An 18,249-nucleotide genomic window follows, 5' to 3' on the forward strand; every position below is an offset into this window, starting at 1 on the left:
CGGGCGGGGATTGTGGTCGCACGGCATAAGGGATCCCGGAAAGCTTGGGGACAGGATTAGGCGCGGCCCGCGAGGCTCCGCCTCCTCTCAGGCTCGCGGGGGCCGGGAGTAGCCCCGCCTTCCGGGGGGTGGGGGGGGGACGCACACTCGCTGCACGCATGCGCAGTGGGCCGCAGAGCCGCCATGCCGGAACCGCGAGGGTCGTCGCCTCTGCGGGTCAACGCGGCGTTTGCCGCGCGGTACGGCCGCTACCGGGAGCGCGAGGAGCTGCAGCGGCGTGAGTGCGGGGCGCATGCGCGCGGGGCGCCGGCGCGTGTCGGGGCGTCGGGAAGTGGGAGCTTGTCTGGTCCTCCACGCTGATCTGGGGGGGGTTCCCGTCTGTGCCCCGCAGTTAAAGATCGCTACGGGGACCGGGACAGCGGCGGCGACTCCAGCTCCGAGTCTGACTCTAGCGACGAGCGCGTGGTGAGCTTTCTCACCCCGGTGCCGTACGTTCGGGAAGCATCCAAGTCCCCCCCACCGCTTCCCAAACCTGATACACAGAGGGCGGCTAACCCACAACCCTATTTCACCCTACGGGAGTTTCCATCCTCCTTTTCCTAATCCCTTGAAGGACACACAGCGGGCTCTCCATCCCCAGGGGGTGGCATGCCCTCCTACCTCCCCTCTCCGCCCACCATCCACCTCCCCATCCCGATGTGTGAGGTGCGACCGCCGTGTCCCCTCTTTCATTCCCAAGAGTTTAACCATTTGTCAGGGTCCGACTCAGCCCCTGAAGTGAGGCATCCTTCTGCCACATGGGGTACTCAGCTTCTCACATCAGGCCTGGTCTTTTGGGGGCCTCACTGTGCCGCCCAGCCCCTGCTTGCTGTCCCACCTATGTCCTCTCTGCTCACCGGCCCCCACCTCAGTCCTTTGTCCCCAGGAAGTATCCTCCCCTTACCCATTACTCTAGCTCAGATCCTGTACCTCTGTGTGGCCTGTCCCAGTCCACCCCCATTGAGGGCCCCTCTTTCTCCGCCACCTGTTTCACATCTTCCCACTGCCCCTCTTACTCACCCTCCAGCCCCCAACCTGCCTCTATCCAGCTGGATCACTTCTTACTCCGGGCTCCACCCTAATTTCCACACCCTCTCAGCCCACCTGCCCTTATTACTTAGTGCCCCCAGCCTCCACAAGGGCCCTCATCCATCTCCCTTCTGAAGTCTAGCCCTGATCCTTCTCATGCCTTAGGAATTTGACCCCCAGCAAGAGCGTGACTTTTACACAACTCTCTCATTGTTGAAGAAGAAGGACCCCCGCATTTATCAGAAGGATGCCACCTTCTATCAGAAAACAGGTCTGGGGCTGCTCCTCCCTAGGGCCCAGGTTCCTCGTTGCCTTACTGGTTTGTGTGACTATTTAATGAACCGTCATACTGTGTACGTTCTCCATTCTATGCCGTAAGTGCTTAGCGGAGTGTTTTACATTATTATTCGTTAATAATGACTGTGTGCTCAGCCCTGGTCAAAGCACGAGTTACTGAGTGAGCACAGCCAGCTACTACCGAGTGGTTTTAAGTGTGACATTTGAAATCGTGGTTGGACCCCAGCCCCGCCCTGTGGGAATTCTCCGCCTGGGGAAGGAAGAGGGTTGTAGGTGATGGCAGGTGTCTTCTGGCCACCCAGCGGTATCGTCCTCGGAGAGCGAGGAGGCTGAGGAAGCTGAAAAGAAGCAAAAGAAGATGCGTCCTATGTACCTGAAGGACTATGAAAGGAAGGTTATCTTGGAGAAAGAAGGGTGAGGAGAGATCCTGACTTCCCTTCCCATCCCTCCCCCGAGCCTTCCCAGGGCAGGCTGACGCATGGGGGTCTTGGAAGAGGTGGGAAGAAGCCGGTGGTGACTCCCCAGGATTGAGGGGCTCTCAGAGAACGGGAGGGTCCGTGATCCACCTGCACCGTCCTGCCCCCCAATGGCTGCTCGTAAGAGCTCCCCACCCCGGGGGACCGACGGGCCGTGGGGAGTCTACGTTGAAGACCTTGTTTGTCCTTGCCCAGCAAATATGTCGACGAGGAAAATTCAGACGCAGAGAGCTCCGACCAGAGATTCCCGGTAGGTGGGGTGGAGGGCCTGGCTGGGGGCTGAGGGGCCTGGGGCTGGGCCCGAGGCCCACTGTCGCTCTCTCTGCAGCAGATCTCGTCGCAGAGTTACGTGGAGGAACAGAAACAGCTCAAGGAAAGGTGAGCCTGGGCCTGCTCAATGGCCAGATGGATCGGACTCGAGGCTCTGGGATTGGACAGGCCCAGCCTGGGTTCAAATCCAGCCCTGTTACTTCATGGCTGTGTGCCCTTGGGCACGTCACTTAGTCTTTCTGTGCCTCAGTTTCCCCGTCTGTTAAATGGGGTTGACGATACCCTCTGTGTCACAGTGCTGCTCTGAGCTTGTTGAGGGGAGCCCAGGGCTTAGTAAACAGGGTTCATCTCGGGCCTGTGGGCAGGGCTCTGTCTCCTGAGGCGTTTTCTCTTGCATGGGCAGCTTCCGGGCATTCGTGGAGGACAGCGACGATGAGGACAGTGCCGGGGAAGGTGGCTCCGGGTTGCTACAGAAACGTGCTCAAACCAAAGAGGAGAAGGTGGGAGCTGGGCCTGGCTGGCTGGGGCTTGGCGGCAGGCAGGGGTCCCCAGGCCCTCAGAGCTGGCATCCCCTCAGGCCCAGGAGGATGCGGACTATGTGGAGTGGCTGAAGGGGCAGAAGGAGATTGACAACCCTGACACCCTGAAGGAACTGGTGAGTTCTCCTGTCTGGTCCGTCCCCAGGCTTTTTCTGGAAACCAGTCCTTGAGGGAGTAGCCAAGAGCCCATCATGTGAAGACTGAGGTGTGCCCCACTCTGGGCTCCAGTTTCTACTTCTGTAAGATGGCGATTGTCCCCCCTTCTTTACAGACAGGCTGTGAAGTTTTAGTTACTTAAGTCCACATGGAGCCGAGCCCACCCTCCTTCCCTGCCCACAAGTCCCTGACCTGGGTCCTGTCCCCTCCCCCCTTCCCCCCAGACCCACCTCAAGGAATATTGGAGCAACCCAGAGCTGGATGAAGGAGAGCGGTTCCTGCGGGATTATATCCTCAATAAACGCTACGAGGAGGAGGAAGACGAGGAAGAGGAAGAGGAGGCAGAAGAGGAGGAAGGGTGAGCAGCTGTGTCGCCCAGGAGCCTGGAGCCCTGCTAGCCCAAAGGCAAAGGGCACCAGATGTTTACTTCTTCACACAGATGGTGGCAGAGTTACTGTCCTGTGAGGAAGAGCTGCGGCATGTGGGCTCTGGGGCTACGTGGCCCTGTCCCTGGACTCTGCGCCTCAGTTTCCCTATCTGTCAAATGGGGGTGCCCCAAAAGTAGGGCTCTTGTGCAGATTCCATGCATTAATATGGGAGTACACAGGGGTATGGGGGCTCAGCTGACCCCCCAGCTCATTGCCCTGCCTCATTTTTGTCCCTCAGGGGCCCAAGCCTCCCTGTCCAGCTAGCCGTGGACGATTCCTCAGACGAGGGGGAGCTGTTTCTGAAGAAGCAGGAGGACTTTGAGCACAAGTACAACTTCCGCTTCGAGGAGCCGGACTCGGCCTTGGTGCGGGGCTAGGGCTGGGGCTGGGGAGGACCCGGGCTTTGGGGGCCCAGGCCGGGAGAGCCCAGAATCATCCCTGTGGCCCTTCTGGGCTCCCGTGCTGCCCACAGGTCAAGACCTACCCTCGAAGCATTGCGTCCTCCGTGCGCCGCAAGGATGAGCGCAGGAAGGAGAAGAGAGAGGAGACGCGGGAGCGGAAGAGGAGGGTGAGTGTGGGGGTGCCAGGCGGGGGAGGGCGGCCCACTGTGCAGGGGGAGCCCTCGCTCCCACTCTCCCCTGGCCTGCCACCCTCAGGAGAAAGCAAAGAAGCAGGAAGAGCTCAAGCAGCTGAAGAACCTGAAAAGGAAAGAGATTCTGGCCAAGCTGGAGAGGCTGCGGCAGGTCACAGGCAACGAAACCCTGGGGTTTGAGGAGCGGGACCTCGAGGATGACTTTGACCCCGCCCGCCATGACCAGCTCATGCAGGTGCGACCCCTGGACCCCACCCAGTGCTGCCTGGGACAAGGCCGTGCAGTCCATGCGTGTTTCCAGGCTGTGTGGCCTCAGAGAAGTGCCTTGATGTCTCTGTGCATGTGTCCTTGTCTGTAAAGTGGGTTCAGCCATACTGTCTACCTCAGGATAGCTTGGGAGAAACATGCATAAAAATTGGTAACGCTCAAGGGACAGGGAGTAGTTGTGTTTCCTTGAAACTTGTAGGGTTTGAAGGGACATAGTATCAGGCCACAGAAACAGGCGATAGGGCTGTATGGGGAGAGCAGTGGGAACCCTGGGAGCCCCAAAGAGACCCCTGACCGAGCCTGGAGGTGAGGGGAGGAGACCAAGGCTGCATAGGCTTTAGTTTCTCAGTGAAATGGAGATCGTTTCTGTCTCTTGGGGTGCTTGTGAGAATGCAGTGAGTTGCAGACCAGAAATGGGCATACAGTAGGTGCTTAATAAATGACACAGTCAGCCTCGTGGTCACGGAGCACCAGGTCACGGAGTGGCCCCTGCCCTCCCAGAGCTCCGGGTCTGATGGCAGGCTCTTAACTGTACAGTTACAACCCCCAGCGATCAGAGTGGTGGCGGGGACTTTCAGGCGGAGGTAGGGTCTGAGTCGAGTCCCCAGTTGACTGTCGGGCGTGGCGGTGAGCGGGTCAGGGCGGGCAGCTGAGGCCTGAGCCACAGCTTGGCAGCCAAGGAGGGAGGGGTGCACCAGGCAGGGGGTACTGTGGGGGCAAAGGCCTGTTGGAGGGGAAGAACCACGACTCTGTGGAGCAGCAGGGGCGGGTACTGGGGCACAGAGGGGCCTGGACACACCGGGCTCCTCTCACGTCAGCAGTGAGGTCTGGGGGATGCCGGGAGCCATGTAAGGTGTGAGAGTGAGGTGGTCTGGGGGAGTGGGCCTTGCTGAGCCTCCTGGCCCTGACCCTGCAGAGATGTTTTGGGGACGAGTACTATGGCACCGTGGAGCAGGAGAAGCCGCAGTTTGAGGAGGAGGAAGGGCTTGAAGGTGAGGTCACCGGGGGCACCAGCCTGGGGGAGCTGCTGTGTCTGAAGTCCAGAGTTCCGCGCTGACCCCCTACCTCTGTGTCCTCTGGGACCAGATGACTGGAACTGGGACACATGGGCTGGGACTGAGCACGCTGGAGCTTGGGACCAGGAGCTGCACTGTGAGGACCCCGACTTTAATGTAGGTGCCATGGGCAGAGCGGGGGGACCCCGAGGGGTGAGCCCACCCACCCCCCGCGAGTGAGGGCTGGCCTGACCTTTGCATCTCTGCAGATGGATGCGGACTACGACCCCAGCCAGCCGCGGAAGAAGCCGCGTGAGGCCCCCCAGACGGGCAAGAAGAAGCGGAAGTCCCCCTTCGCTGCAGCCGTGGGGCAGGAGAAGCCAGTGTTTGAGCCTGGTGAGGCCCGGGCTGGGGGTGGGGGCGGGCAGGGGCTCCGCAGGGCCCGGCACACCCCAGCAGCCTGGCTCCCTCCCTGCGCAGGCGACCAGACATTCGAGGAGTACCTGGAGGAGTATTACCGGCTGGATTACGAGGACATCATTGACGACCTGCCCTGTCGCTTTAAGTACCGCACCGTGGTTCCCTGCGACTTTGGGCTGAGCACCGAGGAGGTGGGACCCCACAGTGGTGCTGCTGGGGAGGGTGGGGGTGTGCCTTGCGGGCAAGGGGGCATGTGCAGCCAGCAGATGCTGCGACCCGCGTTCCTTCTGTGGAAGACACCCATACAGATAACATGACCTGCCTTGGCTGGCCTCTGAGGCCCACAGGACACGCTATAAATATTACTTTGAAATCTCTTACCAAATATCGGTGGTTGGGTGGCCGTTAGGACTGGGTGGGCTCTGGAAACAGATGCCCGGGTTCAAATCCGGCTGTGGCCACTCACCAACTATGACCTAGAATGCTGTGCCTCCGTTTCCCTGACTGTAAAATGGGCTAATAACAGCCCCCCCAACCCTGGCTATGGAGCCGAGGTGTGTGTGTGTGACTCTTGCAGCGCCGCTGGCCCCTTAGCCGTGGGGGCTGTGGGGGCCTCACCCGTCACGGCCAGCCAAGCCCACATTTATGCAGCTCAGGACTGCTGCGCTTGCTGTCTTCCTGGCAGCGTCGGTAGTTTCTGTGGTGAGGCCTCACCTGTCATTGGCACACGCGGTCATCGGCGAGGAGCCCCTGCCTGTCCTGAGGTTACTGGGACCACGGTGCCCGAGTGAGGCGCAGGCACCCCGGGCCCAAACTGGAATCTGAAATCAGCCACTTCCCGATCACGTGACTCAGGCAATGATCTCCTGGCCGAGCCTCAGTTTCCCCATTTGATCCCTGCTGCCAAAACCTTCCAGTGGCCCCCACAGCAATCAGTCCTCTCCTGCTATGGTCCCTGCTGAGTGGGAGTAGCATGACCTGCCTTTGACTAGTGAGGTGGCCAAAGCTGAGAGCGAGTGACCTGGGCCCCCCCACCCCCAACCCGGGGCTCACACGCGGGCCCCTATGCTCCCTTCCTGTGCAGATCCTCGCTGCTGATGACAAGGAGCTGAACCGGTGGTGCTCCCTGAAGAAAACCTGCATGTACAGGTGACAGGGCCGGGCCAGGTGGGCCAGGGGAGGGCCTAGCAGGTGGGGGCACCTCCCAGAGGCATGTCAGGCATGTCTGCTGACGGCACAGGTCAGAGCAGGAGGAACTGCAGGACAAGCGGGCGTACAGCCAGAAGGCCCAGAACTTATGGAAAAAGAGGCAGATCTTCAAGTCACTTTGCCCAGAGGAGTGAGTATCCCTTGCCTGCTGGGCCTGGGCTTGCCGCGCGCGCTCTGTCAGCCATTTGTTGTGTGGCCCCGGGAATGGGGCTTCCTTTCTCGATCCCTGGGTTCAGATTCTGGCCAGTCACAGCTGTGTGGCCTTGGGCAAGGCCTTTGCCCTTTCTGGGCCTGTTTCCTTATTTTAAAAATGCAGGTAAGGAGGGACGCCTGGGTGGCTCAGTTGGTTAAGCAGCTGCCTTCGGCTCAGGTCATGATCCCGGCATCCTGGGATCGAGTCCCACATCGGGCTCCTTGCTCGGCAGGGAGCCTGCTTCTCCCTCTGCCTCTGCCTGCCATTTTGTCTGCCTGTGCTCGCTCTCTCCCCCCCTCTCTGACTAAAAAAAAAAAAATGCAGGTAGGGAGTAAAGATGGCTCGTTTCTTGTTGGGTTTTTGAGGATTAAGTGAATTCATTCATGTAAAGTGCCTAGAACATAGGAAATACCGTAAGGGTATTAGTAGTTATTATTATTCTGCCCATTATTTCCTGATCTATAAAGCAGGGCTGATAGAACCTCCCAGAGCTGATTTGAAGCTGCTTTCCATGAACAGCTTAATACAGGCCCAGGCTCAAAATGCCACAGTGATCAGCAGTACCATCGAGTCTTGGAGTTCAAGAGGAAAGGCCCAGTTTTGGTGTCAGACTTGGGTTTGAACCCCAGAGAGGCCCCTGATTTGGCGCCTTGCCTCTGTGAGCCTCTCCTTTCCTCATCTATAAAATGGGGGATGTGTACTCAGGAATTGGCCTAATCGTGACCAGCTTGGGCTGAGCCCCCACTTTTCTTCTCAGGATGGAGACACTTTCAGAAGCCACAGGAAAGCCACAAAGAGACAAAGACGGCCCGCAGGGACAGCTGCTGGCACCTGATGGGGCTAGCGGGAAGCAGGCCCAGCCCGGGAGCCCCCCAGCACAGGAAGAAGCAGGCCCCATGTCACACACGCAGAAGCCAGTCCCCCAGAGGCGGAGGAGGAGCAAGAAGGCGCGTCTCCTGGGCCCCACTGTGACACTCGGGGGGCGGGAGTTTAGCCGCCAGAGACTGCAGGCCTTTGGGCTCAACCCCAAACGGCTGCACTTCCGCCAGCTGGGCCGGCAACGGAGAAAGCCCCAGGGTCCCAGGAGCGGCCCTTGAGCTCCAGTAAGCAGCCAGAGGCCCTGGGGTCCCTCCCTTCCAGTCAGCTCCTGGATGCATCACCCTCACAGACTGTGTGGACCATGTGTCGGCCCGTGGGCAGAGAAGTCTTGCGATCTCACAGATTTGGAAGCCGAGGCCTAGCTAACAAGCTTCCCCCGCCATCTCCCCTTGACACACACCTCAGACCCCGTCCCTCAAATGCTGGGCCAGCCACAGCCACAGTCAAGTTAAACGGCTTTATTAGCCCCCAGTGGCCACAGTTCCCCCCCCCACCCCTAGACCTCAGCAGGGTAGGGGCTTTGGGACCAGCAAGGGGCACGGGTGGTCCAGTGCAAACTACAGTACTAGAGTCAGGCCCTGAGTGGGTGTCTGGGAGCCCTCCCTCCCTGCCCTGGGCGGAGGGCCCAGCTGGCCAGAGGCAGGCCGACTGCCCCTGCCTGGAGGGCCCCCAGTTCCGAGGTTTCCTGGACTGGTCTCAGCTGCACTTGTCAAGGGGGTGAGAAGGGGAAGACCCATCACCTCCAGGTTTCAAGCTCCCACACCCAGCATGACATAAATAAAAAAATAAATAGTGCTCATCTCCCCCGACCCCACCCGTTATAAAAACACGAAGTCCTCCGAGCTCGGGCGTTTGGCCTTGAGGAGCCGCCCTGTGCGAGGGAGCCGCAGTGTTGGCTGAGAGAGCTGGGAGCAGAGGTCGTCCAGGCTGTGGTCCTGAGCATGGCCCTCAGCCAGCGTGAACATGGGGTAGCGCTCGGTGGCTGAGGAGGAGCTGAGGACCTGGCGGGAGGAGGGAGAGTGTGGTTGAGCCCCAAACCATATCTGTTCTATAGGTGTAATTATCTTAACGGGTGCATTTACCAGGTGCTTCCTGAGCTCGACTCATCCCTCCAGGGCAGTGACCCAGGCCAGCCAATAAGTGCCTCCTGTTCCCCGACCACCAGGATAGGCACGTGATCCAGAGTGACCAATGAGCGGCGGCCCTAGGATTTTTGCTGTAACTCTGGGAAAGCAGGGCTCCCTTTCCACTGAACAGGGGGGTGGGTGCCCCTTGCCACTCTTAAGGGTAAAGCCCTGATGGGACAGTTCTACTGGTTGAGCTCATGGATGCAGCTGTCCTTCAAGCAATAATGTCTGCAACTTTTCATCTCCTGCCCTTGTTTTGGTCCAATCAGTCCTAGCTGGTCTTTTGTAGCTTGTGGGCAGGATAACCATCTTGATTCCCCAGGTCTGCAGGACTCGAGGTCTCTCTGTTCCTCTTCTCCCCGCTCACTGCCCCTTGCCCTCCGCCCTCCACCACTCCTGGCTCACCCTGGTCAGCTCTGAGCAGAGTGTCTCAAACTCCTTCTGGTCTCCAGCATAGAACCCCACCGTACAGCTCGGGTCCATCTTGGCGAAGGCCATCTTTCGGGGTGAGGTGCAGTGGAAGGACTGGGGCGTACAAAGGAGGGAAGCTCAGGGCCACAGCCCCCTCCACCTTCCCCAGCCCCACCCTGGGGATCCCACCCGGCTCACCTCCAGGGGGAAGTCAGCCTGAGTGACATCCACAGTGGGCTGGCAGTAGTGGGGGTCCAGGTACAGCAGGAAGTCGTCTGCAGGGGTGGAGGCATGAGGGGGGCTGAGGAAGGGGGAGGTGTGGGGGGTGCAATGGGGTGGGCTTACCCTGGTAGCCGATGAAGTACAGTGAATGCCGTGGCTTGCCCCCCATGATGCCCAGGCACAGCTCAGAACGCAGGAGCTCCTGCAGGGAGAAAAGTGGGCAGAGGAGTACACTCTGGGCAGGTGCTGTCAGGCCCTAGAGAAGCACTTGGCAAACCCCCAATGTGTGCAAACCCAGCCTCCTCTTGAGGAGCTGATACTCCAGTGTAGGAGATGAACGTGGAATAAGACAAGTTTTGCCACGTGTCTGTAGGCAATAACACTGGGAGAAGAATAAAGAAGGGAAAAGGGCTTTGCAGTTTTAAGTAAGGGAGTCAGAAAAGCCTCATTGAGGTGAGATTGCAGCAAAGATCCAAAGGAGGTAAGAGGGAGTTAGGAGTGCATCTCTGGGGAAAGAGCACTCCAAACAGCTGAAACAGTGAGTACAAAGGCCCTGAGGCCAGTGTATTCTGAGAAAGGTGAGGAGGTTCGTGTGGTGGGGGCAGAGAGAAGTGGGAAGGAGAGTGGGGGCAGACGAGGTCAAGGCATGGGCAGGGGCATGGTACAAAGCCTTGCAGGCTGTAGGGAGAACTTTGGCCTTTTATTCTGAGTGAAAACAACCCAGGGTTTTTCCAGCTTTGCCATCCCTTTTGCCTGGAGCGCCCTGGCTCCTCATCTGCCTTGGCTGGAGAGGGGATTTCCTAGGCTGCAGCCACCCCCCTCTACCCTTCCCAGTGTTAGTTTTAATTCCTCTAGCATCTAAGGCATAATGCCACAGCTGTCAGTTTGGTTTCAGGCCCCCACTGTCTGTCCGTCCTCCAGTAGAATGTCTAATCCCAGAGGGCACGAACGTTTGCCTCTTCCCCTCTGAAGCCCAGCCACTGGGACGGTGTTTGGCACGTACTGGGGGGTGCTCCCCGACTACTGAACAAACAGATGGACAGATGAAGGCAGCAGAAACACCTCACCCAAGCTACAGAAGCTGGCATGGTTCCCAGGGGAGGCTTAGTGGAACTTAGTGGAACTTGACGGCACCCACCTTCACGCAGGGCACATACACGGGGTTGAGAGTCTCGCCTCCCAGCCGCACCGGCACCAAGATGACCACGGACTTCCATTCAGCCGTGGGGTCCGGCCTGGCCACCAGGCGTGCCACATCTGCCTTGTACACTGGGAAGACGATGCAGCAGGTCATGTTCCTACCCACCCTTCAGGCCTTGGAGAGTGGCCCTCCCCATGCCTGTGCCATCTCGCAGGGTGCCACTCCTGTCATCAGCAGAGAAAGAGGTCTTTCGGGTGCCCCACCCACCCAATCTCCTCCCCCCACCCCACCCCCCATGAATCCAGGGCCTCGTGGCAGGTGTGGACATCTCCATTTTACAGAGAGGATAACTGAGGCCCTAAGAACATAAAACCAGGGGGAGGCAGAGAGCCTTCCCCGCAGCCCAGAGCACCTCCCCAGTTCCAGGGCCTGGTTAGTATTTACTTACTCAGCGAGTGACTTTGCCAATATGGAAATGGGAGCTCTGGGTACCTCTTCCCTCACTGCTAAGTAAGCCCCCTCCAGGCCTCCAGAAAAGGGGATTCAACCCCTTCTGGAAACAGGGCTGCTATGGCCTGAATGCTTATGTCCCCCCAACACTCAGATGCTGAAATCTTAATCCCCAAAGTGATGGTATTAAGAGGTGGGGCCTTTGGGAGGGGACTGGGTCATGAAGATACAATCCTCATGAGTGGAATTAGTGCCTGTATAAAAAGGACCCCAGAGAGCTACCTGCCCCTTCCATCATGTGAGAAGGCAGCAAAATGAACTAGGAAGTGGGTCCCCACCAGACACCGAATCTGCTGGTGCCTTGATCTGGGACTTCCCAGCCCCCAGAACAATGAGAAATAAGTTCCTATTATTTATAAGCTATCCTGTCTGTGGCATTTTTGGTATAGCAGCCCAAATAGACTAAGAAACTGGTCATCTGTGAAAATCAAATATTGTCTACATGTCTAAATGTCTTTAATTTTATATAAAGATTTATAGGTTTTGTAGATTCTCTGACACCATTAAGGCTCCTATTAATGAAGACCCTGTCCAAACTGATTTGGAGGAGGGGCCCCTGGGTGGCTCAGTCGGTTAAGCCTCTGCCTTTGGCTCAGGTCATGATCCCAGAGTCCTGGGATTGAGTCCCAAGTTGGGCTCCCTGCTCAGCAGGAAGTTCTGCTTCTGCCTTTCCCTCTGCCTGCCACTCCCCCTGCTTGTACTCTCTCTCTTTCTCTATCAAATAAACAAAATCTTTTTTTTTTTTTTTGAAGATTTTACTTATTTGACAGAGAAAGATCACAAGTAGGCAGAGAGAGGGGGGAAGCAGGCTCCCTCTTAGCAGAAAGCCCGATGCGGGGCTCGATCCCAGGACCCTGAGATCATGACCTGAGCCAAAGGCAGAGGCTTAACCCATTGAGCCACCCAGGCACCCTAACAAATAAAATCTTAAAAACAAACAAACAAACCAAAAAACTGATTTGGAAGAGAGTGGGGAAACAATAATAATAATAACATTTAGCTAACACTCACTGTGTGACAAGCCCTGCTCTAAGAGTTTAACTTGTATTATTGACTCAATCCTCACTACAATCCCTTGTGACAGAGAGCAGACTTTTGTATGTGTTACAATTGTTTACAGAGTAAGAGTAAATTGGACACGAGAGAGGGAAGCCCTTATATCTTCTCCACTTGCCAAGAAGCCCCTAATGTTTCCTATCCTGGTTCCAGAGGCCGTGGGGGATCCTAAGCACCTCCCACCTCCCCTGTGTGGGTCTCAAATCCTTTCCCAGGCTTCCTCTGCCCCAGGAAGGTAGGTAGTGACCGGCTCTGGGTGACAACTCTGGGACCTTGGTTTCCAGTCTCTTACCTGTGCAGTCCTGAGAAACATACACCACCAGGCGGGTGACCTCCGAGCAGCTCTCCACAGCCTTCCTGGCGGGTGACAGGGAAGGCCTGAGTGCCTGTCGGAACCCAGTGGTTCCCCGTCCCCTGCAACGGCCCTCACCTGAGTATGTGTGCCACCAGAGACGGCCCATACCAGTCCCCCGCCTTCTTGCCTGAGCTCTGCCCAAGCTCCACCAGCCGGTGCAGGCCAAAGGGGGCCCGGGGGTGGTCGGCGAACCAGGACACAATCTGCCGGTGCCGCCGCTCCTGCTCCAGCTCGGGGGTGCCCTGGGCCCAGCGCGGGGGCACCCAGCGTGCAGGCCCACGGTAACGGTTGGGAGAGGCCAGCCCTGATGGCTCAGAGGGTCCCGGGCTTGAGCCCTCAGCCCAGGTCCAGTCTGGTGGGGATGGAGTACAGAATCAAAGGGTGCTGGGGGGGCGGGTGTGGGGGGGCGGACACCGTTCCCATTTACTCATGCTTTCTGTGCAATTCTAATGCTCCTGCCGCCACAGCTTTACCATCAATTTTCGCAATCCAGAACCTTATTGTATCAACTCTCGCGCCACACAGAAACCGACTCGGCACACCATCTCACAAACCTTTAAGCTTAGTCTACAAACAGTTCTGACCCTGCTGCCCTGTGTGCCTGGCCCGACACTGCCGGGCGCCCTCCCTTCCGGCGCTCACCTCTGGGCAGGAAATGCAGCAGCAGGCCCTGGGCCAGCATCATCTGCCCACTGCGCAGCATGCAGCCCCAGCCGCAGTCCGAGGTCAGGCAGCCTCCAGCGAGGGGCGGGAAGTCCCGGCGGTACGTGAGCCACAGGCGGGACACGAAGTCCCGCTGGAAACGCTGGATGTCACCTACAAGACGCAGGCTTGTCAGCGGCCACCTGGGGCACCAGGTCTCCCTCGAGCCTGGCCTGGGGTCCCCAGCTCACCCTCGCCCTCGAAGCGGTAGCGGCGGCCGCAGAGGTGGACGCTGGAGATCTTGCTAAAGCTGGTCCGGCTTTTGACTGCCCAACCTGAGGAGACGTGGGGCAGCAGCCAGCCAGATGAAGCACTGGCTTGACAGACATGTAACGTGACAGGTATGACGGCAGTCATGCTTCCATCCACCCCCCTCCCTCACCCCACCTCACGGTCTTCCAGGTCCCAGCTCAGGGCTGGCATGGGGCAAGCCATGCCATATTCCCCTCCGACGGAGGCAGGGACCCTGGTAACCACCACATAAGTGTCTGCCATCAATTCAGGATGAATAAAGCAGTTAGCTTCTTGTATTCGTTTTACAGAGGGGGAAAATGAAGGCGCAGTAGAGGAAAAAACCTTGCCCAAGGTCACACGGGAATGGCATAGACTTGAAAACACATTCCCTTTTGGACTTGCGGCAGGTCTGCCCGGGGCAGGGCGGGGGACCCACAGGTGACTCACAGGAGGAGAGTAAGTGGTAGAATACTCGGCAGGGCCAGGGTCGGCCACCCCTCGACGCCCACCGGCCTCTAAGCCCCCGGCCTGCAGGAACCCTCGGCCAGCTCCTGTCTCAGAAACCAAGCCCCGGGCCCGCCCCCTCCTCACCGTACTTGACGTTGTTCCAGGCCGTCAGGAACTTCGCCTTAAACTTGTCCACTTCGTCCGGCTCCCCAGGGGCGGCCGCGGGCGAGCCAAGAGCGGGGCCGCTGGCTCCAGAGGGCCTCAGGCCGTTGGGGTCCGGAACCCGGGGGCCCCGCGGCCTGCGGCCCTCGGGGCGGCGCGCGTCCTCCGGGCTCCCGCTCCGGTACTGCGCGGCGGCCGGCGACACGGAGTTCATGGGCGCACGGGGAGGGCGGACCGAGGGCCCGGGTGGGGGCCGCGAGCGAGCGCCCAGGGGGCCGGGCCGCGGCGCCCGGGAAGGCGCTAGTCGGCCCCCGACGCGGCCACCGGGCCCCCGCGTCCGGCGCGGGACGCTGTCACCGCCGCCGCCGCCATTTTAGCGGCCCTGGCCCCGGGAGCCAGGCGGGCGCGACACCGCCGGACGCCCCGCCCCGCCCGGCCCGGCCCCAGCCTGGGTCGCTGGCCCCGGTTCCGGGTGGCGGCGCCGGGACCTTCGGCCGCGGCGCCTCCCCGCGGCGCCCCGCGAGCACGCCCCGCCGCCCTATCGCAGCGCCCAGGCGCGCCCGAGCCCCCCTGCAGGCCCTTATCGGAGGACCCAGAGCCGCGAGGCCCCGCCCCGGCCCCGCCCCGGCCCCGCCCCCGACGGCGAGCTGGGAAAGGCCGGCCCTGGGGCGGCTCCGTGCCTGTGTGCACCTGCCCGCGGCCCATCCGCCGGGGCGCCCCTCGGTGGCCTGCGCCCCCGGGACCCGCGTCGCTCTAGGGCCAAACCTGAGCGACACCTCCCCCTCCTCACACCCCCAAGCCACACCACTCTGAGCCTCAGTTCCCTCAGTAGCAAAAAGGGCTCAAATAAAACCACACAGGAATCTTCGTGATAATTCTGCGGAGGAAAAGAAGCCAGATAAAAAGGACGAGAGTAGACTCTCTGGTCCCCTGTACCTAAAACTCCAGAAAATGGAGCCTCATCTCTAGGAACAGGAAGCAGATCAGTTTCGGGGTGTCTGGGGGTGGGGTGGGGAGAGGCTAGAGGGAGGGACAAAAGGGGCTTAGAATATAACTTTGGGTTACAAGATGTGGAAACTCATCAGATCCTACACGTGAAATGTGTGTGATTTATTGTATGTCAGTTATAACTCAATAGAGCTGTAAAATTTTTCAATGCATGTGACTCAGGAATGTTAGTAGGAGGAGCTGAGCTCATCTGTGTGAAGCGCCTTAGCATGGCATTTTGAGGCAGTCAGAGGAAACCAAGCAAAACCTCAGAGGTGGATGATAGTGTTTTGACCCTCTGAATGGCAGAGAGGGTGGCCTCTAGTGGCCACCCTGAGGGCACTGTCCTCAGCGAGCTGAAGGATGAGGCTGTGGGATGTACAGAGGCTGCAAAAAGACAGTCACTTCCCTGACTTTCCCTCCGCTTTCTCCTCACTGCACCTCCCTTCAGCCACACCTGCCTCCTTTCTCAAACCCAACATGTGCAATCCCACCCCAGGACCTTTGCTCAGACAGTTCCCCCTGCCCGCCGAGCCCTCCCATCTTTGAGATCGCTGCATGGCTGCCTCCTCCTGGACCTCCATCAGGAAATTATTCAAATGTCATCCCCGCAGGCTGACAGTGCTCAAAATCCACCCCACTCCCACCTTTGGACTCCTTTCCTCTTCCCTGACTTCCTCGCTTCCCCCCACCCCCTCCCCCGGCCCCAGAACAGTTACCACAACCTGATTGAGTCAGTTCAGGCTGCTCTGTAAATACTGTGCACTGGGTGGCTGAAACAATGAACATTTCTTTCTCATGATCCTGGAGGGCGGAAACCTAAGATCAGGGTGCCAGGATGGCCGAGATCTTCGTGAGGGCCCTACTCCTGGTTATGTCCTCACATGCCCTTTCTCTGCTGTATGCTGACTGAGGGAGGCAGAGAGAGAGAGAGAGAGAGAAAGAGAGCTCCTGTCTTCTTCCTCTTGGCATTAACCCCATCTAATACCTAATCATCTCCCAGAAGCCCCATCTCCTCATACCCTCACATTGGGGGTTAGGGTTTCAATATATGCATTTTGGGGGGGATACAAACATTGATCAGAGCACCAATCCTATATATTTACAAATAAAATATTTATTACCTCTGTCCCTACCACACCACGAGGCCCAGGGACTCTGTCCATCTTGGTAACTGCTTGCTTCTCAACGCTCAGCCCATGGCCTACATGTACACAGTAGGTGCTCAACAATGCAGTAAGTGCAACAAATAACATATGGAATGGAAAGAAGAACTTTTTGCAAGGAGCAGATGGTTTGTGGGGTCCATAGGTGACCCCCTTCTGTTTGGTCTGGTGGCTGACCACCCCCTCTATGGTCAAGCTGGTTCCCCAGGAGATACGGAGGGAACCTGGATTCCTTGCCCTTTATTCCCCCTTCCCAATGAGTACCACGGGGTCTCTGGCCCCAGCCCGGGGTCCAGCCTCCATCTCTGTCCCCCTTGGAATGTCCCCCAGGCTCCCCAGGTTTGGTGTGCCCCTACCTGATCCTCTGTCCCTCAGGATCCCTCTGATCCTGCATTTCATCCCCACTGGCTTTTCCTCCCATTCCCTTGCCCCTCCCCCACCCCTTTACCAGAGTCTGTCTGTCCCCAGCTGTCCTCATACTCCTGAAGCAGCACAATAGTCATCATCACTGAGGCAGACACGGCAGTCAGACCTCTTGGACAGATGACCCTGCCTCCCTAGACCTCAGTTTCCTCATCTGCCAAATGGGCTTAATAACAGTGCCTAATTCCTAGGGTTTGGGAGAAGGATGAAAGGAATATGCAGAACACAAAGAACAGGGCCAGGCTCACACCAGCCACAACTTCAATGTGAATTGTTTCTGCTCCTGACATGGCTTTTTTCTTTAGATTTTATTTTATGTATTTATTAGAGAGACCGAGAGAGCATGTGCATGTTTGGGGGGAGAGGGGCAGAGGGAGAGGAAGACAAGCAGACCTACCATCGCAGGGAGCCACACGTGGGGCTTGATCCCAGGACCCTGTGATCGTGACCAGAGCCCAAGGCAGACGCTTAATGGGTTCCCCAAAGTTTGGCATTTTTTTTTTAAGATTTTTTATTTATTTATTTGACAGAGAGAAATCACAAGTAGGTAGAGAGGCAGGCAGAGAGAGAGAGAGAGAGAGAGAGAGGAGGAAGCAGGCTCCCTGCTGAGCAGAGAGCCCAATGCGGGACTCGATCCCAGGACCCTGAGATCATGACCTGAGCCCAAGGCAGCGACTTAACCCACTGAGCCACCCGGGCGCCCAAGTTTGGCGTTGTTATCACCACTCCCCTGCCAGTCTGGCCCCCATCACTAGCAGCCGGCTGCCTCCTCTGACGCCTCTAATCCATCCAACAGGTGAAATAACCTGGGACGCCAGGGTGGCTCAGTGGGTTGGGCTGCTGCCTTCGGCTCAGATCATGATCTCAGGGTCCTGGGATCGAGTCCCGCATTGGGCTCTCTGCTCAGCAGGGAGCCTGCTTCTCTCTCTCTCTCTCTGCCTGCCTCTCCATCTACTTGTGATTTCTCTCTGTCAAATAAATAAATAAAATCTTTAAAAAAAATAGACAGTTTTCCAAAGAAGACATACAACTAGCCAAGAGCTGCATGAAAGGGTGCGTAATGTCATCAGTCACCAGGAAAAGGCAAATCAAAAGCACTAGGAGATGTCGACTCACACCCGTCAGGATGGCTACTATGAAAAAGATGATAAGTGTAGTAACATAGGAAAGGGATCCCTGGGGCACCATTAATGGGAGTGTATGCTGGTGCGGCCACTGTGGGAAACAGTACTGAGGATCCTCCAAAAATTAAAAAGAGAGCTACCATCGGATTCAGCAATCCCAGGTCTGCGTATTTCCCCGAAGGAAATGGAGACAGGATTTCCTAGAGATGCCTGCTGTCCCGTGTTCGTGCAGCATCGTCTACAACAGTCAGCCCCCGGGGAACCCTCAAACTGTCCGCTAGTAGCTAGAGGAGGAACACGTGGTGTCTATCCACATAGTGGACTATTACTCAGCCTTAAAAAAAGGTAGGAAATCCGGGATGCCTGGGTGGCTCGGTCGTTAAGCGTCTGACT

General features: G+C 58.0%; 2 protein-coding genes across 3 annotated transcripts; one reads left to right on the top strand and one right to left on the bottom strand.

Annotated features, from left to right (window-relative positions):
• Positions 1–171: 171 nt before the first annotated feature.
• On the top strand, positions 172–8,592 carry KRI1 (KRI1 homolog). Of its 2 annotated transcripts, none has more exons than XM_044254216.1 (19): positions 172–277; positions 392–465; positions 1,234–1,339; positions 1,668–1,779; positions 2,037–2,091; positions 2,170–2,219; positions 2,515–2,611; positions 2,689–2,766; positions 3,031–3,164; positions 3,473–3,599; positions 3,707–3,802; positions 3,891–4,061; positions 5,010–5,085; positions 5,180–5,265; positions 5,358–5,484; positions 5,569–5,699; positions 6,593–6,657; positions 6,749–6,847; positions 7,668–8,592. In XM_044254216.1, the coding sequence occupies exons 1-19, from the start codon at positions 184–186 to the stop codon at positions 8,005–8,007; spliced, it is 2,118 nt and encodes a 705-aa protein (XP_044110151.1). In that variant the 5' UTR covers positions 172–183; the 3' UTR covers positions 8,008–8,592. The 2 variants fall into 2 exon arrangements, with proteins under 2 accessions (XP_044110151.1, XP_044110150.1); XM_044254215.1 differs by having other exon boundaries at positions 178–277; positions 2,173–2,219.
• On the bottom strand, positions 8,233–14,631 carry ATG4D (autophagy related 4D cysteine peptidase). The gene is made up of 10 exons (XM_044254217.1): positions 14,139–14,631; positions 13,505–13,588; positions 13,254–13,427; positions 12,687–12,963; positions 12,549–12,613; positions 10,688–10,818; positions 9,673–9,751; positions 9,526–9,602; positions 9,322–9,441; positions 8,233–8,790 (listed from the first exon to the last, which is right to left on the bottom strand). The coding sequence occupies exons 1-10, from the start codon at positions 14,368–14,370 to the stop codon at positions 8,608–8,610; spliced, it is 1,422 nt and encodes a 473-aa protein (XP_044110152.1). The 5' UTR covers positions 14,371–14,631; the 3' UTR covers positions 8,233–8,607.
• Positions 14,632–18,249: the final 3,618 nt, after the last annotated feature.

The sequence above is a fragment of the Neovison vison genome, chromosome 6, assembly GCF_020171115.1.
Source record: "Neovison vison isolate M4711 chromosome 6, ASM_NN_V1, whole genome shotgun sequence".
NCBI classification, from domain to species: domain Eukaryota; kingdom Metazoa; phylum Chordata; class Mammalia; order Carnivora; family Mustelidae; genus Neogale; species Neogale vison.

Coding starts and splice junctions, on each gene's coding strand:
- KRI1 (XM_044254216.1), top strand. CDS start 184: ATGCCGGAACCGCGAGGGTCGTCGCCTCTGCGGGTCAACGCGGCGTTT. Junction 1,340..1,667: donor CACCTTCTATCAGAAAACAG/GTCTGGGGCTGC, acceptor CTGGCCACCCAG/CGGTATCGTCCTCGGAGAGC. Junction 2,612..2,688: donor CTCAAACCAAAGAGGAGAAG/GTGGGAGCTGGG, acceptor GCATCCCCTCAG/GCCCAGGAGGATGCGGACTA.
- ATG4D (XM_044254217.1), bottom strand. CDS start 14,370: ATGAACTCCGTGTCGCCGGCCGCCGCGCAGTACCGGAGCGGGAGCCCG. Junction 13,428..13,504: donor CTACCGCTTCGAGGGCGAGG/GTGAGCTGGGGA, acceptor TGCGTCTTGTAG/GTGACATCCAGCGTTTCCAG. Junction 10,819..12,548: donor TGTTTCTCAGGACTGCACAG/GTAAGAGACTGG, acceptor TCGTCTTCCCAG/TGTACAAGGCAGATGTGGCA.